The sequence below is a fragment of the Crassostrea angulata genome, chromosome 2 (genome assembly GCF_025612915.1).
Source record: "Crassostrea angulata isolate pt1a10 chromosome 2, ASM2561291v2, whole genome shotgun sequence".
NCBI classification, from domain to species: Eukaryota; Metazoa; Mollusca; class Bivalvia; order Ostreida; family Ostreidae; genus Magallana; species Magallana angulata.
This window is the reverse complement of record NC_069112.1, coordinates 74,086,870-74,114,268: the sequence shown is the minus strand read 5'-3', so window position 1 is coordinate 74,114,268 and position 27,399 is coordinate 74,086,870. Positions and strand designations below refer to the sequence as shown.

At 34.3% G+C, this 27,399-nt stretch overlaps 4 protein-coding genes across 4 annotated transcripts in view; 2 read left to right on the top strand and 2 right to left on the bottom strand.

The window, feature by feature from the left end:
* Nucleotides 1–5,353: 5,353 nt before the first annotated feature.
* LOC128171478 (procathepsin L-like) lies at nt 5,354–9,702 on the bottom strand. The gene is made up of 7 exons (XM_052837245.1): nt 9,569–9,702; nt 8,441–8,580; nt 7,803–7,908; nt 7,334–7,610; nt 6,802–6,902; nt 5,723–5,994; nt 5,354–5,559 (listed from the first exon to the last, which is right to left on the bottom strand). The coding sequence occupies exons 2-7, from the start codon at nt 8,578–8,580 to the stop codon at nt 5,460–5,462; spliced, it is 996 nt and encodes a 331-aa protein (XP_052693205.1). The 5' UTR covers nt 9,569–9,702; the 3' UTR covers nt 5,354–5,459.
* Nucleotides 9,703–11,510: 1,808 nt separating this feature from the next.
* LOC128171480 (procathepsin L-like) lies at nt 11,511–16,389 on the top strand. Its single transcript, XM_052837247.1, has 8 exons — nt 11,511–11,669; nt 12,707–12,843; nt 13,113–13,218; nt 13,719–13,871; nt 14,733–14,856; nt 15,264–15,364; nt 15,670–15,941; nt 16,150–16,389. The coding sequence occupies exons 2-8, from the start codon at nt 12,707–12,709 to the stop codon at nt 16,247–16,249; spliced, it is 993 nt and encodes a 330-aa protein (XP_052693207.1). The 5' UTR covers nt 11,511–11,669; the 3' UTR covers nt 16,250–16,389.
* Nucleotides 16,390–20,112: 3,723 nt separating this feature from the next.
* On the bottom strand, nt 20,113–25,321 carry LOC128172005 (procathepsin L-like). Its single transcript, XM_052837777.1, has 7 exons — nt 25,092–25,321; nt 24,246–24,351; nt 23,776–23,931; nt 23,063–23,186; nt 22,439–22,539; nt 21,503–21,771; nt 20,113–20,602 (listed from the first exon to the last, which is right to left on the bottom strand). Exons 1-7 carry the CDS (start codon nt 25,232–25,234, stop codon nt 20,500–20,502), a joined length of 1,002 nt encoding a protein of 333 aa, XP_052693737.1. The 5' UTR covers nt 25,235–25,321; the 3' UTR covers nt 20,113–20,499.
* Nucleotides 25,322–26,861: 1,540 nt separating this feature from the next.
* Nucleotides 26,862–27,399, top strand: part of LOC128173511 (procathepsin L-like) — a 6,087-nt gene continuing 5,549 nt past the window's right edge. Inside the window, exon 1 of the mRNA XM_052839211.1 lies at nt 26,862–27,006. The gene's annotated coding sequence lies outside the window, so the exon portion shown is untranslated. The remainder of the gene's footprint in view (nt 27,007–27,399) is intronic.

Here is a 27,399-nt window from a genome sequence, read left to right as displayed (position 1 = left end):
TATAATGATGATCTTATGTAAACATTAATACAAAGCAAGGGCAATATTTTACCAATACCTACATCCGTAGCAATTTTCCTAAAATGTAACCCCCCCCCCCCCACTTACTTACTTCTCAAAGCGAACTTTGGTTGCAAAACACCTTTATTTCGGAAATAAATTAAAATCAGATTAAAATTGCGGAAGAATACATTTTTATAATCGATCGAAAACTTCCGCATGTAACATGCACACGCACAGATTTTCCATCGAATTGAGGAAAGTGCAGACTTTTGATTTTCCAAAAAAAAAAAACGTGGCGTTAAAGGTGTACGTGCAGAGAGAGAGAGAGAGAGAGAGAGAGAGAGAGAGAGAGAGAGAGAGAGAGAGAGAGAGATTAAATTAAAAAAAATGAAAACACATATCTAACGTTCAATTGTGAGGTTTTTTTTTCAATACATTAACATCCGCGATCATTTCCTTCGTTAACAAATGGTTCCTGGAGTCTCTATGAGAGAATATGTTGTTCTGATATAAAAATTCACAATATCTTTTTTTTAAAAACATTTTATTGAAACTCTTATACAGTTTTACATGGTACATAATATCTATTTTTATAAAAAAAAGTTAAAGGTTAAAAGAATTTTTTATTAATTTCGATTATTTTTCAAAATCATAAAACTTTTTTTAAATAAGTACCTATTTAATCAATATGGATTAAACATGTAGATAATAATGTGGTTGATTATCAAGTTACAGGAAAGAGAGAAGGAGAAAATGAACGAAATAAAGAATAGAAAACAGACAAGCAAATGAAAAGCCAACAATACTCGGTCAATCAGTGCACGGAAATCATAGATATATCATTGCCTGTATTACACAACCCTGTAGACAATGCTATACGGAAACTGATATTGGAAAAGAACGACAACTCTGAAATTTTACGATAGAAATTGCTTTATGTAGAATAATGTAAAATTTTCTTTCGTTGTATATTATCTTTTAATTTTTGTTAAGGTTCCTTTCTTGGTAAACATGTCCTTAAATGGGTACATTTGGTATAAATGACCTATATTCGTCGGGTTCACTAATGTCAGATACCCCCTAGAACCCGCAAAATTGAATCGCAATTCATCCATCCATTCATTCATCCATTCATTCTTTCTTTATTTCCTCTTTCCAGAGATTGTAAACACATACATATCAAAAATATATTAGAAATATAACATCATGCAATATATTAAGTTAATCTATATACAAGTATTATATATATCTATACACAGTAGTTAAATAAATAAATAAATAAATAAATAAATAAATAAATAAATAAATAAATAAATAAATAAATAAATAAACAAATTAATTAATTTCTGAGATTTGTTCGAGTTGCTGACCTTGTCAGCGGACGACTCGTGATAGGGTTCGATAGTAGAGCGAGGCACAATCTAGCACTAGATGATAATTGAGTTTTTGGAAATTGCTTGTGTTATTTTCATCTAAATGCGCACACGTTTTGCGACCGAGGAGTATCAAAAAAAATTATCGTATGAAAGAGCACAGAGTTTGGTGCAGAGATAGACACTAAATAAGTTCGAGATCTCTGTCCACCAGGCATTACGGATTACGAAGGTTACAGAACAGGAACATGTTACATGAGTGAAGAAATCATAAAGTATGGCGCCACATAATTGACATGTATCTAGGTTTTCGTAAGGTTGATCCGAAATTAATTTGCAGATAAATTTACACTGAGAGATTTCGCAGCAATTTGTAGGAAAACGCCAAACCTTAGCTGGATCCTTGTCTTGGAATATAGCTAAAAATCGTGCGAATCCGGGATCAGCGGAAATGCAGAAATGTCGGAGAGTTCTGTGACGTTGATTGACTGCTTGATTCACGATTATTTTCCAAGTTTGTTTATTGGGAAATGTTCCAGTATCCAACCACCGTTGTAAAAATTCTGGGAGATTATATTCTGTCAGCAAATTCAGAATGTCGGGTATAAATCCAAGTTGATATTTAGATAGGTTTTCTAAGAAGGAGAAAAGGCGGGTTAAGAAAATCCTGTTTGCTAGAATCTCGTAGTTTAGAAGACAAAGACGTCCCAAGAAGAGGAGCTTTCTTTTGTCAATTTCAGAACTGATGGGGTACACACCAAAGAGGCTTTCGCAAATATCTGACCTTGTTTTGCGTGGTAAATTTTGCACCGTTTTACCCACCGAGTGTTGGAATACATGTAACCGCTGAGTATCTTTCGCTGACAAGTTGTTCCAAAGCTCGCATCCGTAAAGCACAGAGGGTCTTACTACAGTTTTGTACATATGTGCTATTGTCAGTGGATTAAGGTAGGGAGAACCGCTATCTGAAAGTGCGTAAAAGGTACTATTACCCTTGCGGCAAGCAGAATTGATGCGGTCAGAGAAGTTACACTTGTTGTTCACTAGAATACCTAGATGGTTGTATGTGTCTTGGGGGGGGGGGAATCGTGTCATTGCCTAAATACCACACATGATCCGAATTTGGTTTCCGTTTGATGGGATGAAATTCGAGGACGCACGATTTTGAGGCATTAAAGTTAAACCGCCACTTTGTAGAGTATTCATTAGCGATATTAAGCATGTTCTGTAGTGATCGTGCCGTTAAACCAATGCTCGAGATGTCATCAGCCAATGAAGGACAGTTACTTGTAATATTAACTATCCCTGTGTTCTTAGATGACTGCTCAAGAGCTAAAATCAAGTCGTTAATGTATACTAGATAGAAAAAGGTCGACAAGACACCCCCTTGTCTAACACCTTGTTGCACTGGAAACCGACTAGACTGTGTTTGATTTACAACAATAGCGCTAGAAGTATCCATATTACAGTCGAATAGAAAAGACCCCAACTGTCCCTTTATACCCATGTTAAAGAGCTTAACTAGGAGCCCGTGCCTCCACACAGTATCGAAAGCTTTGGTACTGTCCAGAAAGCTGACATACACACTATTTCCTTTTTCCAGGTTATGATAAACAGTTTCATGTAAATTAAAGGAGGCTGTTAAGCAGCCGAGTTTTTTCTGGAATCCCTGTTGTTGCGTACAAGGAAACAGACTGGAGTCAATAATATGTTGTTTTATACGGTTGTTGAGAACACTTTCGAATGTTTTGAGGTAACACGATAATAAAGCGACCAGTCTGTAACTATTACATGAAGTTTTTGGTTTGTCTGCTCTTTTGAGTAAGGGGACTATAAAGCCATTATTCCAAAAAAAGGGATTCTACCTTGGATGACGATTTCGTTAAATAGTTTGACAACGACCTGGGTTGCTAATTCTCCACCAAAGATGATATGTTCGTATGTGATCTGGTCTGGGCCAGGTGCTTTCCTTCGTTTGAGGCTCCAGATGATTGGTAGCAGTTCGTCGGTTGTTAATGGTCCGCCTGCAAGTTATCCTTTCAGCTCAGAGCAGCCTTTTTCGATTTCCGTGAATTTAGTTTCAACGCGACACCGAAATGCGTCATCAAACGAATCGTGGTCCGAAAGAGAATATATATTTTCGTAGTATACAGCGAATGCTTCTGCAACTCCCGAAGGGTCGTTATAGATATTTCCATTGTCGTCGCGAATTTCCGGATAGGTGCGAGAGGTTCTATTCTTCTGTCGTTTTACTAATTTCCAGAAAAGCCTAATATCACATCCGGCTGCGTTGTCAAGGACATGATATACGGATTTCATATAGTTGTTAAATTCGTTGTCTAGCGCAACTCTAAAGAGTCTCTTTGCGCGCTTGTAGTTCCGGTAGGATTCGAATATCATGTCCCTTGAATTCTGATCGAAGTACGTTGTGTTGGGGGCGAAGATCTTTCGACTCTGAATTGAGTGATAATATTGTTTTGTCTCTAAAGGATACGCTTTGTTCTAGTTGGGCTAATTGTTGAGACAAATTTTGAAGAGAAACACTAAACTCTACGGGGTTAACCTTTGCTGGGTCTGTTACGGATGAGTGCGGCTTTTGTTTGTCAAATACAACATCGACACCCGACTTATCACCTTGAATGAATGCATATAACGTGGACAGTTAGTAGTAGTTTTTCGGTTCATCAGTTTCCCTGTAGGACAACCGGCTTGTTGTTTTGCACGAGAGCATAAAATGTCTCTATACCAACACACTTGGTTTTCTTTGTGTAAACAAATGTCTAATAATTTACCAATATATATATATATATATATATATATATATATATATATATATATATATATATATATATATATATATATATATATATATATATATATATATATATATATATATATATATATATATATATCTTTTGGTAAGTCCTGAAGTTCAGCGTCGAGCGTATCTATAAACTCTGCATCATGATCATGGTCACTGTGTGTCTGTGTTTGTGAATCATGCCCATAATAGTCAGCAGGTGCACTGCTGTCATCGCTATTACCATGATGGTCACTAACGTAAGAACTACTCACTGTGGATAACGGTTGTGAAGTAAAAACCTGCACACATTCGTCTTGTTCTTCCCGATTTTCACATTCAAGAATTTCTGTCAGCACTCTAGCTGTTGGTACACTTACTGAATCACTAAACACGTCTCTATTGCAATTTGGGGGTCTGTTAGATTGCAAAATAGTCTCTGCACTACAAACACTCCTGACCTCACCGGTCGCCATTTTTTTTTATAAAAGAGCTTTTGCATTTAATATATGTTTTTATTGTTCAGTTTGATCAAACTTGACTTAAAGGGAACTTAAAGATGGTTAAAAGACAACTTAAAGGGAGCGTAAATGCCACTAAAAGATGCTTAAAGGTGGCTTAAAGATGGCTTAAAGGTGACTTAAAGAAGTTTGGACATTAAGGTCCTATAAGCCCAGCTTAAAGGTGACTTAAAGGTGGCTTAAAGATTGTATATCCTTTAAGCCACCTTTAAGCCACCTTTAAGGACTTGCTTAATGATTGCTTTTCGCCCTGTGATCTTTTTTCAATATATGAAGATTTTACAGTCATTTAGTAATATTTTAATTTTTGAAAAAAGAAAAAAACACAAAGACCAAAAAAAATGAACAAATCAATTAGTTTGATATTGCGGCTGCGAAAAAATCCATTTTTTTCATTACTTCCCCGCATGATGCTTTCGGTTTTGAAGATATTGCCAAAAAAATTCATCGAACAGTTTTAATAGGAATAGACAATTAGATTATTACCGTGTTTACATAATTTGACCTTCTGTTAACACAATGTTTTTCTCATGACGAGAGCTCAACAAAAGACGAGTTGCTATACCAAAATAATACATTTATAAAATAACACAAATTCATTTGTTTCTTTTTTTTTTTTATTGAAATATAAAAAGTCCAAAATAAACAAACAAATACATATATGATGACGAAAGAGAAATGTGGAGGAGAGAATGAAATGATTGGTCACACCCTTGAAGTAGGCGTGGTCCCATAATTTGGCGGGTTTTAATTGGGCGGAGTCTAGACCTTGGGGTAGCTAGCCTGTGTAGCGATACCGCACATGTTATGCTTGTTCCTGGCCATCATGACGTATCCCTGCATTCCCCAGGATGTACCCCAGCTAAAAATAGAAATATTAAAGCTCATTAAGTAAAAACTAGATTAATTTAAGCATTGTGAAAGAACAAAATAGTATGTCAGTGACATCGATTTAAACAGTTTGTAACTTAAAACGAAATCCTAATATCAGATTATATTGCTTTCTAAACTAAATGACTTCATACCTATTTTTAACCAGCCAATAGTCGTCGCCGCTTTCAGTTCCGTAGCCTACGGCGAGCACGCCGTGGTCGAGTTTGGAGGAGCTGCATGCTGGCTCGCTGTACACTCCCTCCCTGTAAAGCTGGAACGACTTGTGGCCGGCGTCGATGGCGACCGAGATTGGACCTACGGTGGCGACGGCCTCCTGGAGTTTGTCCTCCTGCATGTGGGGGATGTCTACGTATCCGGTGTCAGTGGCGCCGACGTTTTCCGCCTTGAAGTGACAGAATCCGTTCTGGAATATAAAAAAAAAAACCAGTAAACAAATGATTTTGGCCGTAAACAAGAGGGATAGCGATATTACAAATGAGGGTTAGAGAATTATCAAGAGACAAAGGAATTAAGTAAGAAAAACACCCAATAAACAAATGATTTTCTCCATAAACAAGAGGGGTAGTGAAGTTGCAATTGAGGGTGGAGAAATGTCAAGAGACAAAGAAGCAGAAAATTGTTGGCCGTCTCTTTTCACTATCAAAATTCAACTTTAGACTAACAACAAGGAATAGAAATCCTCTCATCCATACATAGATGCTGCATTTATTAAATAGTATTGAATAAAGAACACAGACTAATAATTTATGGATAAAATTCAACTTTATACACATGGCAATGGAAACTAAAACAATGTCAGCTTTACATAAAAATTTACGAATAATTTGGGGAAAAAATGAATGTTGACAATAGACCTTTGGGATTCAATAGACATTTGAGCATTGAAATCCGACAATACAAAGAGAAGCTATTCGACTATAGACCATAATGCCTTCTTTGATTATAGACTTCAGGGACTACATTGAATATAGACTACATTACCTACCTTGACTTGAGACTAAATTGCCTACCTTGACTTTATACTATAGAACCTTTCTTGACTTTAGACTACAGGATGTACCCTGACTATAGACTTCAAAACCTACCCTGACTATAGATTACAGTGATAACATTGACTATAGACTGAAGTGCCTACCTTGACTATAGACGGAGGTGCTTATATTGACTATATACTGAAGTGTCTATATAGACTATAGACTAAAGGTCCTACCTTGGCTGTGTAGGGGTAGGACTCCTCGGTGTCGATTCCTTTGTTGGACTCGATGTATCTGAAGGCGTTGTCCATAAGACCGCCCTGGCATCCATGATTACCTGAGAAAGACAGCAACAGATACTGAAAGGTTGTGTATATAGAAAGAAATGATCAATCTAATAATAGTGACACGTAACTATTAATTGAAGTTTTGGTATACTAAGTGTTCTCGGACAGCAGAATGAATTTTGAACACATTGCTGGAGTAAAACTACAATCAGTTGACTGACATATTTGCAACGCATGCTATAAAAATATCCAAGCATCCGCTGTACAAAAAGCAGAATAGTTCATCAAAGCAGAATAGATGGTAAACTCATGTTCTATCTACCTGAAGCTTTAAGCGATTTTTTACTCTTTCTCAAACAATAGCTTTAACCGTTAAAAAAATGAGTTATGACGCTTTAGTCGATATTGAATACCATAATATGAAGGAAATGTGTTGTTTCAGAAGTAATTTATCGCGATTCTGGATTTCGTTTTTCTTTACCTTCTTTCTTGGAGCAATCAACGAGATTCTGTTCTGAGAGGGACACTAGTTTCTTGCTGGCCTTGAAATGTTGACCTTCAAGTGAACCTGTGGCTGAGAAGGACCAGCAAGAGCCACAGTGACCCTGATTTTTGATGTCGGTGACGTAGCCCTCTTTCCTCCAGTCAACGGAGTCGGGGAGATCACCGATGTTGCTTGGAGACATGTAGAGGTCGCCTTTTGTTCTGTTGGCGGACATTTTGTATCCATTCATGATGGCGCGGAATTCAAAAATGGTCTGAAGATATGAACAAAATCCAATTTTAAAGTGTAAAATTTAATTTAAACATATTTCAATGAGAATTCAAGTGTATTGGGTAACAGGTTAAGCCTATGTAAACCTTCTTCAAAAATTTTAAAGGCTCTAGTACAAACGTCATAATCTGTTATTATTCAGACGTTTTGATTGACAGGTTTAGACTCAACCCACCATATCGGCGTACTCGTTCTGTCCCAGCCAGTAGGTGTGTTCTCCGCGGTCCGCCGCCAGGTTGTGTTTCTGGATGTAGTTCACGTTGTCTTCCCAGATCAGACGTCTACAACATTATAACAACATAATAACAACATTTAAAAACAACAAAATAACAACATAATAACAACAAAATAACATCATAATAACAACATAATAACAACAAAATAACAACATGATAACACATACTAACGGACATGCTGTACAAACGACTACAGTACAAACACATTGGATTGTTCGCCATGGGGATTTTTTTAATTAACATACATATAATAATTATATATATTATTTTTTTTCTTTACATGTTCTTGCTTAATTTCTATTTCTCTCTGTATTTCTCATTTTCTTTTTTATGATATTTTGTCCAAGTGACGTTATGTCTAAACGTTTGATTATTTTTCATTATCTTACAATGGTTTCTTTCTCTATTCGAGGGTACAGGCATTTTTCATGCAAACTCAACAAAGTCTAGAGACTCTACACAATGTCCTTTTGAAAACTCAATCCCCATGAATAATTACAGAGATAACAACATGATTTAACGAAAATGGAAGGAAGGGGTGCGGTGGGGGTTTAGAGATCGGGATCGGGGTCCTCACCTCATCTGCTCCTCGTCCTGACTGTAGGTCTTTTTGTGGGTCTGCTTGTACAGGACCCAGTCACCGTCCAAATCCTTGTTCAGGATTGGCGAGGCGAAGGCTGCCACACACAAGCTAGCTACCACAATGAGAGTGTTCATCTGTAAGAAACAAATAGAGAGTTAAACTATTTGATACCACACATGCTAGCTATTCTAGGAAGCTGCCGCACGCAAGCTAACAACCACAACGCATTTTTGTCTTCAAAAGTTGAATTGTAAGGTAAAAAAGACTATTTTCTCCACAAGTAGATACCAAACACGAGTCAGTTAGTAAGTAACTAGTAAGCTACAGTGATATACCAAAACGTGCTCATGTTATTAAAATATTAGAAACTTAAACCGTTATCTAAATCATGTACTTTGTTAGAATGTGACATCGGAAAATATTTTACATAATCATCTCTTCTCGACTTTATTTTGTTACGACTATATTTGTTATTTCAGCATTTATATACACATTTTTCACACCTATAATCAAACTTTGTAGATATTTTCTCTTTTTATTTATAATATTAAATGATGTTTTCAACCTTGATTTCTAGAAGCATAGTTTACTTTGGTGGCAAAACATATGCCGCAAAAGTCAAAGCCATATTCTCATTTATCAACTAATTTAATATAATACTTGCTGCTTTTGGCAAATCAATAATGCTTGTTATCATATACATATGTAAAGGTAATTAACACTAACAAATATTAAGCCCAAAGTAACAAAAAACATAATTTTTTTTTCTTTCTAATTTTTCTCATTACAAAACAAAATATTCTATATGAAGACCTAAGATAATTGAAGTGAATAAAAGTGAATAATCTAGCTCTATGTTACAGAAGTTTAAGTATAGATGGTCTGTCCATATATTTTTCTGTTCTGATTCGCCAGAGTGAAGTGCAGAATAATGTAAATCTAGCAATTTAACTTCAAAAGGGTGCATTAAACCACTTCAGTTGCTCGTTATTTTCCCTCAAATAATAATTATTAATTATAAAAAAAAAATCGAGATACACTTTTACCAAAAAAAAAAAAAATAAATAAAAAAATAATAATAAGGAAGAATTATCGCACTCAGAGAGGAGTAGAGTTTCTTACCTTGGTCTGAGGGTAGAACAGTTCAGATACTCGGCGAATTTCTCCTTAAATAAATCCCATCGCGCCTGCGCGTGACCGATCAGCTGACTCCGCGTGCTCGCCATGTGGAGATATCGCTCGTATAATGATGGTCTTGTGTAAACATTAATAAAAAGCAAGGGAAATATTTTACAAATACTTACACCCGTAGCAGTTTTCCTGAAGGGAAAAATAGAACCCCCCCCCCCCACTAACTTACTTCTCAAAGTGAACTTTGGTTGCAAAACACCTCTATTTCGGAAATGAATTAAAATCAGATTAGAATTGCGGAAGAATACATTTTAATAATCGATCAAAAACTTCCACATGTAACACACACACGCACATATTTTCCATTGAATTTAGGAATTTACATACTTACGTGCAAAGAGAGAGAGAGAGAGAGAGAGAGAGAGAGAGAGAGAGAGAGAGAGAGAAGAAAGAAAGAAAGAGAGAAAGAAAGAGAGAGACAGAAAAGTGGGTAAATTAAAAAAAAATATGAAAACACATATGTAATGTTTGTTTGTGAGGGGGATTTTTCAATACATTAACATCCGTGATCATTTCCTTAATTAAAAAGTGGTTCCTGGAGTCTCGAAGAGAGAATATGTTGTTCTGATATTAAAAAAATCAGAATATCTATTTTTATCAAAAAAATTCTTTAAGGTTAAAAGAATTTTCTTTTTTTTCGGTGAGGATATTTTTCAAAATCATAAACTTTTTTTTAAAATACGTATCCATTCAATCAATATGGACTAAACATGTAGATAATAATGCGGTTGATTATCAAGTTACAGGAAAGAGAGAAGGAAAAATGAACGAAATAAAGAATAGAAAACAGACAAGCAAATGAAAAGCCAACAATACTGGGTCAATCAGTGTACGGAAATCATAGATATATCATTGCCTGTATTACACAACCCTGTAGACATTATGCTATATAACGAAAACTGATATTGGAAAAGGACGACAACTCTGAAATTTTACGATAAAAATTGCTTTATGTAGAATAATGCAAAATTTTCTTTCGTTGTATATCTCTTATAATTCTCGTTAAGGTTTCTGTCTTGATAAATATGTCCTTAAATTGGTACATTTGGTATAAATGACCTAAATTCGGCGGGTTTACGAAAGTCAGATACCCCCTAGAACCCGCGAAATTGAATCGCAATTCCTCCAAAAATCTTCATCTTCATAATAAACTTCTCTTATCTGGACAATAAAAGATAACAGGTAGACTACTAATAACCCGGACAGGTATCTGAAGGACAGGTAATCAGCTGGGGTGTTTACCCAGGCCCGCTGTAAGATGGGTGACGGAGGATTGTGTAAAAATTGAGGTCACGTCACATAGAAAATTGATAAATATGTATCATTGAAAGTCGTCGAATCTCCTGTTCATCTTTTTTTTTTTTTTGAAATTCATATTTATACCAGTGCTGAGTTTTCATTTATATCAATGCTAGTCGATTTATCAATGCGGGATATTTTTTTTTGACTTTATTTGTTCATGCACCGCCCTTATTAAATAAAAAAAAACAATGTCTTTTTAATTTCCATTTATTCATTTTTAGTCAGTTTTTTGCCCTAACGAGCTTTTTAATGGCAGATATTGTACAAGAAAACTATACCCAGCGAGTAAAATATATCACTTCTGATACAAATGATTTTTATTTCAATTTAGTTTTTAATCTTATGTGTTTCCTTCATGTTAACTCTTCCTTAATCTTACACCTACATTTTGATCTCTTATAAAATACGACAAAATGATATAAAAAAAAATTTAAAAAGTTTTTAAAATCAATATCCAAATTTTTAGCAAACATCCGACAAAAACATACAATATGCAAAATATTAGCAATAAAAAAAAAAAAAGAAAAGAAAAGAAAAGAAAACAAATAAAAAAATAACCGTGTAAAAATCTAATATTGAAAATATTAGCAAAAACCATACTAAAATACAATATGCAAAATATATTCCCGTCACGTGACACCATCTTATCACATGACCACCTCGTGGAATCCCCTGCACTTTGTTTCCTATCTTAGCGGGGAAGAAGACGCTTTATCTCCAGATCTACAAGGTTTGTGACTTATGTTGCATTTATCTAATTTTTAATTTTAATTTTTGGCTTGGAAATAATTTTGCACGTAAAAGTTATTCACAAAATAAGTAGAAATCGTAAAATTCAAATAAGTTGATTTTAGTGATAAGTCGAATCATGAAGGCTATCTTAATAAAACAGTGAAATTTATCTGACTTTAAAGCAAAAATTGTAAGATGAGCAAAATGTATCAATTCGCGTTTGCAAGTTTTCATGATACGAGAAGTCTGTTATAACTACTTTGGGCTGAATGTTGCAAGCCAAACTTGCATTTGTTTTAGTAACCAAATAAATGTATGTCGCCAAAACGTTACATTTTCATGCAGCATGATGAATAGAGTTTAATAATTTCTTATCAAAAATAGAACAAGTTCTCTAAGTTTTGTGTTTTTGTACGACATTTGTAGTTGTTATGACGCGGCGAATTCCCCTACTTAGTTTGACCTCGGATACATGTACTTATGTCAAGATTCGTGTGGAGAATCTTTTCGTCACCATTACAATTTTCGCTCTTTATATAAAATGTTTCTCCCTGATTGCATATACTTATATTTACTGAAGCCTTATATCAAATGTACATATAAACTACACTATCTGAGCATGTTCTAAAAATCGAAATCAACTCATTGTATTCGACGAGACTTTAACGAGACTTCAGATGAGAGTACGTATGGTATTTACACAAACTTGACCTAACCAGGTCAAAATGATAGAGTAGTTATGCAATTTATCAGCTGGCAAACAATATATGTTTGCTGCTATTTATCCAAACGATATCAATCCATGATAACCTACAGATAAGAATCACATGCAGAAAGTCTAGCATTGGAATCACATGGTTTTAATTGTTTGCATCTCGCGATATCTCACATGCCATGTGTTGCACGAGATTTTCACGAGTTGCACATGGATGACCGAATACACCGTATATATTATGGCGAACTATTTAAATATGGAATCAGTCCCTCTCAATCAATATTCTCTGTGTTGCTCACATTCTTTGATCTTCTGGGCAGATGTTGCGCGTTGCTGTAGTAGCGGCTCTGGTTGCGGTGTGCTTCGCCCGACTACCCAAATCCGAGTTGGACTCAGAATGGCAACTGTACCTTAAGGCTCATGGAAAGCAGTATGGAGCGGAAGAGGAAGCTAGAAGGTAAAATTCAAGTTAAAAACTCCGGATTATTAAAAAAAAAACACTTTCATACAGTGCTGGCATAGCAATTGCAAATTGTTATCTATAACATAGAAACCCCTTTTCGGATACTGTATCAGAATTCAAATCATATTCTTTCATATGAATTCATTTTATTGAGGTCATCCCTCAACTGAATGTAATTAACATCCTCCGTCTTCAACTTTTTCTGAACCAATTTCCCTTTGTTATTTCTTTTACAACTCCTGTTATAATTATAACCACAACAGGCGTGTGATCTGGGAGGGTAACCTGGACTACATTGAGAAGCACAATCTGGCCGCCGACCGCGGGGACTACAGCTTCTGGCTGGGAATGAACGAGTATGGAGACATGGTAAGTGAGAGTAGAGACCTGGTTAACACAGGGGCTACAGTTTCTGGCTTGGTATGAACGAATACGGAGACGGTTATTAGAATAACAGACGAATAGAGAGAGATTAAAGACAAGGTATATGTGGCCGAAAGGTAAATTATAGGCGAGTAAAGGAGAAAAGGCTAGTTAAAGGAATTACTGGCTGAGTTAACATAAACACTACAATAGCTGGCCGATGATTGACATAGGAATAATATACAGACTAAGTGGAGATATGGTAGGGACGTGACTACATAGGAGTAAGGGTTATTGAATGCTGGGTAGAGACAGTGCCGAGTTAATGTGTTCGTGAATGGGTATGATAAAAAATCCATAGATGTTACAACAGAAAAATTAATTGCATTCTATTCGTGATAAGTTAGGAATTTCATTTTTATATCTATACTTTCACTTTGATATCTTACGTTCATTTTGATATCTTTACTTTCACTTTGATAAATATGTTTTCACTTTGATAACAGACCAATGAGGAGTTCCGTAGTACCATGAACGGCTACAAGATGAGGAACGGCACTAGCCGCGGATCTCTTTACCTCCCTCCGTCAAACATCGGGGATCTTCCCGACACGGTCGACTGGAGACCAAAGGGATACGTCACACCAATCAAAAACCAGGTATAGTTAAAACAAGTCTTCCTTTTGGCACGTGATATCATTGGTCAGCTTCATGTTAATGTATGCCGAATGCATTACATGCAACAATTGATAAGTAAAAAATTATATAACAGCGTTTCTCTGATTTCCGAAATAGCAAGGAATGATTAAACTTTATTTCCGATTAAAATCCTCACGCATATATTGGATTTGAGTTATTATGTTACTGAATGAATGTTTTTATATCAAGGCAAACTCCTTAGAATAACGTTTTTTTCAGTAATCTACAAAAAATAAAAAAATTACATGAAGCTGACACTACATAGAAAACAAAGTAGTGCGAGGCGCAATATGCGTGCGCAAATACTTAAGAATGCCGGAAGCCTCCTACGTGCACAACTGTGATCGACCGAAGCCGATCAAAAAAATACATCGAGCGAATAGTTTTCCAAACAGTATTTCTTTTATTAGAAAAAGAACTAAGTATTTAAGTCAGTCACACATACATTGAAAAAAAAAGATCAAGCCAATACAGAAAATCACTGACTTCAACAATTTGCTATTTCGGCCTTACATCTATTTTCAAAGTATATATTGTTTGAAAAATCATACTTTATTTGAATTGAGTCAGACCAACAATAAAAACAAGGTACTTATTTAACATTTGATTTTTGAAACCTTCATACTCATTGTTGTTTGATAAATAGCTGCAGTTTCTGTTTGTAAGATACTATAAAGGTTTACACAAAGCGAGTAGTATAAGTATCTCAATGGGTCGATACTGTTTAAACAGTACAACCTATAATTATCCATAGTATACACTTGAAAAGCAGCTAAACTCTCTGATTTTTATGACGTATTGTACTATGACCTTCGTTCCAGGGTCAATGCGGGTCATGCTGGTCTTTCTCCGCCACAGGGTCACTGGAAGGTCAAACTTTTAAGAAAACTGGCAAGCTGCCATCTTTGTCCGAACAAAACTTGGTTGACTGCTCTCAAAAACAAGGTACGACTTACTACTTGTACAACAAGGTTGTTTCTTACACAAGAACTGATGACTGAAGACCAAAATTATAAATGTTGAATTCTCAGTGCTAGTAAATCATATTTGACAAAATTTGTAAAGTAATACGTATTGGTTGAACAACTTTAAATTAATAGAACAATACAGTGCAAAAACTGTGAATATTACGACAATTTGTCACTACCTGTTGTTGTTTTTTTTTTAATTCATCGTTCAACATCGTTATCTTCAGAACTTTAAAGTGATAACCCAGTATCAGAAAAAACCATCTCAATCTTTAGACACTGTAAACAAATAACAGATTTCCTGATTTATAGTTTTTTGTTGCATGTTACTTCTCCCAGTTTTCTTTAAATTCCGTTTGATAATTGTCCGAATTTCCTCTGTAGGTAACCACGGTTGCCAAGGCGGTTTGATGGATGACGCTTTCCAGTACATCAAAGACAACAGCGGGATCGACACCGAGTCCTCTTACCCTTATGAAGCCAAGGTAGTTACCTGTTAGTTATACCAAGTAACGATCTTCTGAACGATTGATACAACTAGTCTTACTTGAATTTGTTTTTTCCTTCCATGAAAAAACCCCACATATAATATTGGGAAAGGGGTTTTGGAGATACTAGGGACTATCAAGTGCATTCGTAGTACAACATCACCTAGAATGTATAAAAGGTTTATTTTACGGACGTCTTAAATTAAGCTACATGAAGTGAAAAAGAACCCCTGGTTTTAAAAGTGTTTTAAATGTTAAAAACGTTTCAGAGATTATTAAATTCTCCCTTTTTGTTATCACAGAACGGCAAATGTCGTTTCAACGCCGCCAACGTAGGAGCCACAGATAGTGGATTCACAGATATCAAGAGCAAGAGTGAATCAGATCTTCAAAGCGCCGTTGCTACCGTCGGCCCCATCTCTGTTGCCATTGATGCCAGTCACATGAGCTTCCAGCTCTACAGATCCGGGGTATACCACGAGTTTTTCTGTAGCGAGACCCGATTGGATCACGGCGTGTTGGCGGTAGGATACGGCACAGAGAGCGGCAAAGACTATTGGCTGGTTAAGAATAGGTAATGACGTCATCAAATTTTTACAATTCACAGCAAAATAAACAATTATAAAAATTAATATTTTTTTTCTGTATCTTTATTTTGATTTTCGTATCATTCATTCGTTAAGAATTAAGAATTTATATTTTTGTATTCTTTTTTTTAAACCTGGTCGGACAGACAATGTCAAAGAATATAATTTTATTATTTTTAATTTTTGTTTCAACAGCTGGGGAGAGAGCTGGGGACAGAAGGGGTACATCATGATGTCCAGAAACAAGAGAAACAACTGTGGAATTGCTACCTCTGCCAGCTACCCAACTGTGTAAACGTCAGCAATGTAGTATACCAAGGGACGTTATTCTTCTCGAAAGGGAAATAACTCGAATATAGGAAAAAGAAATTATTTTTGTATTTTTTGTATTAATTTTGTACGAATGAATTGAAATAAATTTATTTTAAAACAACACCAGTGTTGTTTCTAATCTCTTTTTTTTTTGTTTTCATTATATTTAAATTTAGTTGACTCGTTGTGACATGATATTAATTGGAGTTTATATTTTTTATGTACTTACATAATAAGGTTTATCCTTTTAACAACTTTCCAGGACAAAATTATTACTGCAAGTAAAAAATGATAAATGTCTTTAAGAGGTGGGGGGTCTCGATTCGAGCTAAACGATTTTTTCCATCTTAATTCTATTGCGTACAATGCTGTATTAAAGTAACTCTAAAGGGTAACATTAATTGAAAAGTCCGTTATCGATTGATATGTATTCTTCTATTAGGTTTTTCTAATGGTCAACGAAAATTTGAGGTTAGCGAGCAAGTAATAAATAGATACAATGCTTACAAGTCTATTTTGTAGTCAGAGCTGATGACATGTTTTTGTGTTCATTTGTGGTTAATAAAAGTTTTAGTTTTAGTTTTAGTTTTAGACCTAAATAAATGTGATAAACGCTTAAGAACTATTTATTTAGGCTTAGAACTTAAAACTTTTACCGGTTACCAATGTAAACAAAAACAGGGCACGAGCTTTGTTTACGTGACTCAGAATTGTGACTGAGTTCTGTATCCTGCTTACACCTCTACGACTGATATTCAAATTTTCAGAAATGAATAACTCAAGCATTGTAAACATTAACAATAGAAAAATAAAAGTTGACCAAAATCGTAACCATGCCCCTGTAAACCTTATTTTATGCTTCAAAGTAACACAAATAAACTTCAATCGCAATAAGACAGCATGCAATCTGAAAGCTTTTCCAACATATGTACATGCATCAAAATGTGTTGACCGTTCTTAGATATAATACAAATACATGTACATTGTACATGGAATCGTAAAATAGTGTTATCGTAAATATTTATTTGTATTTCTTTCTAAAAGGTTGTTTGATAGACAAGAAAATGGGTCTGCGAGTTTCGTAAAATAAATTGTTGTGATATGAATATCATTCCTGGAATTTGCATTTTCTTGTGTCGTAATAAGTGATACATCGTTAGCCATAAATACCCCCCCCCACCCCACCCGAACGGTTCTATCTTGAATTATATTGAAATACACGATAAAATGATAAAACTAACCGAAATTTCGGTTGTCAAATTCAATGCTCTCATTAAATACCAGCGCCGTCAAGTAATGGTATTTTATGATGTAATTAACTTTTTTAGCCTAATGTATGACAAAAACAGTTTTGCTTTTGCTCAGATGTTATCGTGTAAAAATCACCATTTATGTTAAACGACTTGGCAACTAAAATACTCTCTAATATACGTCTTTCTTAAGCTTTGCAAATCTTTTCAATGTGGGTCAAACTTCGCACAATAGTAAACATTGAGATGACACGGATGCTTAAAGTGGCTATATCAGTCTTAGATAAGGTTTAAACCACATTTCATATGGCATTAACATGAAGCGGACTTTGGACTCTAATTGTCAATGAACTCTTTAAAACAAGTGAAAAGCTGTCAATGTGACAGCAAACCGGGTTTTCTTTTATTTGAACTGTATCCATAATCCATGTCAACCCTGAATTGATAAACACTACCAACCAGGCTTGGGGCGAATTACATTGTAAAGTAATGCATTACATTACCATTACTTCATGAATTTGGGCATTAAATTACCATTACCATTACTTGATTTTCTTGAAGTAATGCATTACATTACCATTACATGAGTAAAGTAATGCATTACCATTACCATTACTTTTTTTTTTAAAGTAAAGCTAATAAAGAGTTTTTGCAAACGTTTCAAATATACAACACTCTTTAACATATCTACAGCTTCATGCTTAGTATCAGGTTCAGATTCAATGAATAAACAAGAGTCATTCTTTATTTGCTCAATATATAATCATATTGTGGCAATATGAACAACATATAACATAAGTAAAATTATATTTATATAGACATTTGGCATGATACAATATGAGATATGAAATAGAGACACAGGATTACATGCGTAACAAAAAACAATTTATGAAATAATGTTGCGGTTTTTAAAAGCTAAATATAGATATATCCCCAGATTACACAAATCTTTATAATTTTGGACTCTTAATTTTATTAATTTATAAACAGATGATTTTTCCCAGTTATATTTCTTAATATATTTTAATCGTATTTCTTTTTACGGAGGACACTTTAAGACAAAAGATTGCTGTTGCACTTATGATCGAAGTTTCAAAGGGTTCATCTTTTGAATGCATCCATCTTCCGGGCTATACTAAATAAATGTTTTGCAGGAGCAGTCAAAGCTTGGGCTGGAAAATACTGTTTGACGATCTTTATCTTAGGATATATTAAGTGCAATAATAGATTAAATACATAAATCTTGTATTTTCTATCAGTCCAAACTAATGTACAGTGTAATTATTATACAAGAGAGAGAGGGAGAGAGAGACAAAGAGACAGAGAGAAAGAGAGAGAAAATAAGTAAAATTATTTTCAAATGGGTTATAATATTGGAAGTGATATTTATTTTCATCATGGATGGACAGTGCATTCATTTTGCTTTTAAAGGTGCATGTCTGTCTCCTACTCTATTGTTACATAGCGAAGGGAAGGGGATTGGGGTGTTTAGCACTTCTTATAACTTACTTACTTAGATTATCCTGGGGGCATAGTGTGTTGTTGACACATTTCTTATTGAAGTGCAAACTAATTGGAGTAAATTGTTTAAATGATTAAAAACTCTTAATAACTTACAACACTCTTAAAAATGTTATGAAATTGTGCTGTTATCTTTAGTAATATAAACAATTCAAAAAAGAATTTTTAAAAATCTTTTTTTAATAAAACATGTACAATTTAAACATTTTTTACTTAATTAGAATTGTTTCTTTCTTCTTTAAAAATAAATTTAATCAAATTCAATTTCAACTATTCATTTATTCATCACATTTTTTAAAAGTGAACATGCATAAATATGCAAAGTAATGCAAAGTAATGCCATGTAATGCCAGCATTACACTAGATTTTGGAAAGTAATGCATTACATTAGCATTACTTGTAATGCTAATTTTGAGGCATTACACATTACTAGCATTACTTTGAAAACATGTAATGCATTGCAATGCATTACCATTACATTTAGCATTACCCCAAGCCTGCTACCAACCGTATCCAGTCAAATTGAGTACCCTATATGCAATATTTTGCCGAAAAATGACTAGGTTCAAAAGCTGGTATTTTTTTCATAAATTATCAGTATATATTATTATATTTTATATGTACAATATATCTGCAAAAGAACAACTTCCTATCTTGAAAACTGTAGTAGGAGTTATCCGTACAATGAGGGTACCCTATATGCAATATTTTGTCAAAAAAAGACTAAGTTCAAAAGCTGTGTTATTTTTTTATAACATATCAGAAATCAAAATCCTAGCAATATGCACACCTCTGATATATGTACAATATATCTGCAAAAGAACAATTCCTATCTTGAAAACTGTGGGAGGAGTAATCCGTATAATGAGTGTACCCTTTTGGCACCCGCCCGCCATTTTCACCATTTTAATAATCGGATCTTTCCGTTGGAAAACCCGGTTAAAAACTGTTTTGGATTTGTAGAAGTGAACATCGATGTTTCCACATTTATTTGAGTTGCAACTTTATTTTTTTCCTCAGTTTCGTTTTTTTAACATTATATATTTTTTTTCCAAATTCAGACATGACTCAAAGCAATTGTTTTCCTTTTATTTTCAGAATAACATCAATGTAGCAAGTAAAGTTTCAAATTGATCAAAAAATGATTAAATTCTTTTATTCAATTATCGAAAATTCCTTAAAAATCCGTTTTTTCTATCAAACCAGAGCCGTGACGTTTGGCTTTATTTGAGATCCAGTTTTGTCACGTATGGAAAATTCTCTAACAGCCCTCTCTCGACAGTCAGTGATTAAACGGAAACAGATATTATTATTTTTTCGATGTTCCTCGAACATAAGATAGAAAAAAGCAAGTATAAAAAAACAACTCTAAAATACACCATTTTTGCAAGTATTCTTCACACGCCAACTTATACACTTTGTCTTTGGAATATTCAATGTTCCAGATGTACCGATGTAGAATTTATTCCAGAATGGGGTAGCTGAGGGTGTTCGCTATGCCGCACTGGTTGTTTTTGTCCTTTGACAGCAAAATGTATCCCTTGTCTCCCCAAGATGTACCCCAACTGCAATAGATAACAAGATATAGCACATGATATACACTAACTGTTATGATTATATAAATAGTGCCTGTTTGGGAGGGTAACAGTTGAAATTGACACCCGCTTCGCGTCGGTTGACTTTTGCTTTCCCAAACATGGACTATTTATTTTATTATACCGGATGTCATAATTCAAAAGAAAACTTAACCGTTGTCGTTAATTCTACGGCGCCCGGTGGGCGCATATCTCACGCGCATGTAACAATTCGTTGTGTTACCCGTTGACAAGTGTCTTGCTAACGCTGAGGGTAATTGAACGGATTATAAATGCGTTTAAACCAATCAAATTTAAGTATTTAACGGGAAAGTATAATGAATTTGAATATAAGATGGGCACACTAAAATAAAGCTTAATTATCGTTCAAATTAATGCATGATATTTTACGGGACTAACAATAAGGTAAACAGTCATTATAACATAAATAATTGCTTTGCAATCATGTAAGGTCAATATTTCACATTACTTGTTAAACTACTCTTGCTTATGTTTTAATGTAAAGTATAATTCTGCCTCATGATTTTTAACTTTGATCGATTTTTGTTGGGTTTTTTTATGCACACGGGTTTTTTTTATTGGCAATGGGAGACGGTTTAGGGCCTATTTTTTGTCAATGCCAAGAGACCTTGGATATCTAATGTCATCTCACATGCTTTTGTCAAATTATATCAGAACTTGAAATATATTTATTGAAGGTTTTTTCTTGTACAAACAAAAATCAGTTTAACAAATCTTTTGCCATTTATTGAAAAAAAAATCTATTTTCTCAAAGTTGTGTACACGGATAACCAAAAAGCCTAAGCGACATATTCATTAAAAAAAACTTTATGAGTTACAGATAATACATTCTAAATGAAAGATATGTACCTGTTCTTTGCAATCCAGTATTTCTTGCCGTCCATCAAACCATATCCCACCACTACCAGAGAATGGTCTACCTGACCCGAGGAACAGTTGGGCTCGTCATACACCCCAGACTTGTAGAGCTGGAACGACGAATGGGAGGCGTCCAACGCGGCCGAAATTGGACCAACCGTTGCCACGGCAACCATCAAACTTTCCTCCGACTTTGGAAGATCCTTGTAACCTTTGACCTTTGCAACCACAGCGGACTTGTTAAACTTGCATTTTTCCTCCTTCAATAGTAATAACATATCTATAGAAGAAGATGTTTAAAGAAGCTGACGCAATGAACTTGTTCAGTCATATAATTTAACCTTTGTAAAAAGATAAGTGTATAAGTTTGAAGAATTGATTTTCCGGGAAAAATTCTCAAAATCATAGCTTATATCGATTTTTCAGCATTTATTAAGGTATCATTCAACAGGTTGACGAAATTGTTAAGGTTGTATGTGTCATACCCATATTGTAACTTACTTTCTATCGAAATAGAAAATTAAATCAAGCATAAATTGATATATTTTTCTTTTCCATACCTGGTACCTAAGAGCTTAGAGCATTAACTGTCATGATTTCGAATCCCACAGGGGCTAATATAATTATAATCTTTCAAAAAAGCAAATTTGAAATATTTCGGTAATACATTGTAACATTTCAAAATTCTAAACCAGTGAAGGTATTTTGATAAAACTATACTTTCATGCACATTAATATGGACAGGTGTCCAATACCACCTTAACACATGCTGAAGATTTCAACGCCAGAAAACCAAGCAAATACTGCAAGCACCTTACCGCGGGTTTGCAGGGGTAACTAAAACACATTTTAGCGCGGGTTTGTACGGGTAACTAAAACAGTCATTTTACCGCAGGTTTGTAGGGGTAACTAAAACAGACATTTTACCGCGGGTTTGTACGGGTAACTAGCGTTACTCTCAATCCCTCCCACGTCGTGGATATACTTGAAGGCGGCGTCCATCAGACCTCCCTCACATCCATGATTACCTTTAAGTAAAAGCTTGACTTGTAAGTTAAGCCTATTTTGTTTGGCATATTGCAATTTAGAATTCTAGTTGAGAAATGCAAAATAGATATTAGGCTATAGGAAATATATATTAAAATTTGACGACATTTTATACAATCGTTAGGCATTTGTCTACACAACGAACCTATTACATACCCAATTTGCTTTCATCACTTACGCAATTTGTTCCCATATTAAGGTTCTGCACTTGTTTCTGTAAGGTTCCCAAATTGTTTCTACAACGTACCCTATTCGTCCCTAAACGTACCCCATTTGTTCCTGTGACGTACACACAACGAACTCTTTTATTTCTATTATAAAGTACTGCATTTGTCCCGATTTGTTACCATAACGTGGCACATTTTCCCAAATTTATATCCCACTTGTTCCATTACGTGACCCATTTTCCCAATAACGTATCCAACTTGTCCCATAATGTGACCATTTTCCCAATAATGTTTTCCACTTGTCCCATAACGTTCCCGTTCAGTTTCCGTAACGTACCCCATTTTTCGCTGCAGTCCATCATTTGCTGCACGGACAGGACAATCAGTTTCCCTGTCTTGTTCCTCACTTGACCCTCTAGTGCACCTGTCGCCGTGAACGCCCAGCAAGATCCACAAGCAAACTGGGAATTTAAAATAAGTTGTATGCTAGTAATAATCATATTCTTTATGTCTAAAAAAACATTCATATCTAAGATAATGTTTTTGAAATATTTATTTAATTTTTTTTCTGTCACGAGAAGTTCATATACTTATTCTATATAATTATACAAGTCACATTTTGTTTTTACTTTTGCAAAGTAGAGAAGATATCAACTGTGCAATCGCTATAAAAAAATATGCCACGAAAAATGACTGTGATTAAATTCAATGCACAAAACAAAAACTCATTTATATCATTACCTTTTTAATTTGATACAGTATTAGTGCAAATCAGGATTAAAAAAAAAAAAACAAATCTTTTTTTCAGTGCAAAAAACAGGCCTCATTTTAGATTTTTTTCCCCCAAGAGTAATGTATCAATCATATTAAAGGCTACTAATACGGCCTATACTGTTATATAATCTGGTTTAGACACTTTACAGTTATTTTATTAGATTTAGTGTTACATTACCAGGCTTTGTGTTTTAACACCTGGTTAGTGTTATATTACCTGGTTAGTGTTATATTACCTGGTTTAATGTTATATTACCTGGTTTAATGTTATATTACCTGGTTTCCTACGGGTCCAACCCAGCCCTCCTTTCTCCAGTCAACCTCTGATGGTAGACCGGAAGTGTCTACTACGATATCCGTATCCGGGTCTGAAGATCCTGAGTCACGTGGTCTGATTCCTCCTCCATACAGATGCAAAAACTCTTCATGACTCTGATGATTACAAATGTAACATTCAAAAAGTAAATAATCTATCGTTACACCGTACATTTTGTCCCTAAAGCAATCATTCCTTTGAATAGAACACTCACAAACTAGAACGACCCTATACATATTGTAATCCATTATAATCTTGGAACTTTTCTGTTACTTAGATATAATTCGTTTAGAAAAATATCCCTATCCTAGCAAGTTTAATAATGTCATAATGTATCATGTTTGATTTGTAAAAAATAATGTCATTTGCAACTCAATATCATAATCAACAATATATATGTATATATCTGCCTTTTTATGTTTAAGGTTACCAGATCGGCTAATTCATTGAGACCCAATGTGTACGAGTGCTCTCCCCTTTGGAACTCGTCATTGTGTTGGTTGATGTAGTCCAAATTCGCCTCCCAGATATCACGTCTAAAAAACGCAATGTTGACTTTTAAAAGAGGTTCAGTATTTTAATAACGCCAGTTTGAATTAATTTGAATTTTGATTTGTTTGACTGCCCAACAATAAAAATATTGCCAAAAAGCGCATTATAAGGAATCCTGAAAACAAACCTAATGTCAACCAATTTAGAACTCCATTAGATGAAAAAGTTCAGTTAAATTCTCACGATGTTATGAACACCATAAGGCCCTTCAAGCTTTACACTTTAAACTCTCTCATAAATTCATCGCATCGTAAAACCGCCGTATATGAAAAGTAATTTGATCTCAGTTTACAGTAAAACACGTTTATAACAAAGTGCTAGGGGCGGGCGTTTTTTGTTTGTTTTTTGTTTGCTTTGTGATAAACGTAATTCGATGTATTGGTCAAATGTACAACATGTAATAAAGTCACGAGGATTGAAAATCATGTCGCTGTAAGCGTCATTTCATTATGAGCGTATATACGCTATAACCGCTAAAAGCGTATACACTATAACCGCTATAAGCGTATATACGCTATAACCGCTATAAACGTATACACTATAACCGCTATAAGCGTATACAACAGTAAACGCTATAAGCGTATATACGCTATAACCACTATAAGCGTATATACACTATAACCGCTATAAGCGTATATACGCTATAACCGCTATATAACCGTATATACACTATAACCGCTATAACCGTATATTTAAACGTATTTTCAAAACATGTTTTCTTTACCTTTCCGTCTCCTCGTCTGCCGTCAAATACTGTTTCCGGTATTCTTGCTTGTATAACGCCCATTCTGTATCCAGTTCCGGTACACGGGCCAAGGAAGAAAATATCAACGCTGCCAGATAGATGTACGAAATTAAGATGTTCATTTCCGTTGTTGGGGGCGAATATACGTTGTCAATATATAAAATATTTATATCTTTGATACAATATCAGTGTGATGGCTCACGTTATATATGCATGACAGATGCGATACGTGCTTCTTATATATCTTGTGATGTTCATTCATCAACAGGTGACCGGCATCGTGATTTTAAAGGACTTGATAATCATTTTTGTAAAATCTCACTAAACACTAGCAACTAAATACGGCAATTGTTAGGCTATGAAGAAGTTTCGAGGGTAGGCAGTAATGCAATCGCGTAAAAGAGTTTATAATTAAATATTTATTAAAAATCAAAGTACCACTATATGCTTAAAGCTTCATAATATTTTCTTATATAAGTTACGATATTGCTGAACTTATGTTCAACTCATTGTTTAATACCTTTCCAAATTGATACCATTAACATATAAATTTTGAACAACGATATAGAAAAGTATAAGAGTACTGAAACAGCTGATCGCATAGCTCTTTTATCCAGCGCAAACAACCCTAAACTAGATTCTAAGTCCATGTAAGAACGTGTATTGAAAAACAACCCATTCCACCGAATCTGTCATAAATTTTCCAATATAAGGAAGATATCCCCTCCCCATGTTCGCTTGATAACAAAGAATGAAGTTGTTGCTATAAAGAGCAAGACAAATACGACGTAGGAATCCCGAGATAGGGACGAGGGGGGAGATAACATACGGGACACCGAGGGACTGTAACCTTGACCCTAGAGAGGGGTGTCGGTAATTTGGGCCGACATTTATCTCAATAAACTATCTGATAATGTGAAATTGGGGTAGCATCTTAAGTGTGAACTTTGATACACGGATTCCATTTCTTTCTCTCACCTTTTCTTTCTATTAGTTCATAAATTTCACCTAACTATATCTCTTTTAAATTCTTTCTTTCTTTCTTTCTTTCGTTTTTTTTCTTTCCTAGTTCATACACTCACTGTTTACCTCCTTTTTACACAGAGTTAAAACTGCATTTCTCATTAGGAATTTACTATACGATATGATCTTCGAAAATCATGTTTGATACATTATTTTTATCACTATCAAAAATAGGAAATAACAATTAGATGAAAAAGTGTGGGGTCAAAAAAGAAAAAAATTGTAACTCTTTTTTTAAAAATGAGATATGTTTTTAAAGTAGGACTTTCATACACAAAGATATTTAAGTTAATGATAGAATTAAAAAAAATATTGTTCACATCGTAAATCATTTTTTTTTCCAGACAAGATTGCGACTTTTTAATCATACATATTTTTTTGTCATCCTTTTTAGAACATAGTGTTTATTACGGTATGTAGCAGTATCTTTTTAGAACATAGTGTTTATTACTGTATGAAGCAGTATCTTTTTAGAACATAGTGTTTATTACTGTATGTAGCAGTATCATTGTTCTGAATTTCAACATGCATTTAGTTCTAAAAGGCCGCGACCTTCGGGTTACTTAAAGGGAAACAGCAATCCCCAGCGACAGAAAAATCCGTTTTATTTACGTCGCGTGTATAGGTTTTATGATTTAAGTAACACATTCCCCTTTTAGAGATGAACCCCACATAAACCAATATTATACATTATATTATACAATATATATCATTTAAAATAATTTCCAAATTTTGGGGGTTTTTTTCCCATAAAGTTTTTCTGTATTATCAAACACCAGCAATTGCCCCTTTGGGTACCTCATTTAGTTTCGTAAATGAGGATATATTTCTACACGAATCTCACTTCCATCGATCCTTTCTTCCTGTAAAGGTAACAATGATTTTTTTTTTAAAGTGTATTTGTTTTATTTCATCTTTGTTTTGATCTAAATATAATTAGGAGTTTTCGAAATTTATTTTATATTCAAGGTTATTTAAATCCTTTTTTTCCAAATTCCTTGTTAGTTATGGATTTTTGCAGATAGTTACAATAAGATTTTTATAAATATGGAGATCATATTTGTTTTTGTTTAAAGTAGCACAGATCGTTAGTTAGTTGAAAAAAGATAAATGGAACTTTTTAACAATTTTTTACAAAATTATTGAAACAATAGTATTTTAAATAACTAATTGTGTTAGATAACTTTGTTTTCTTTATTTTCAAAGCACCTTTAAAATTTAAACAAAAACTGGCGGAAATAATAGCATTCCAATTATCAATTAA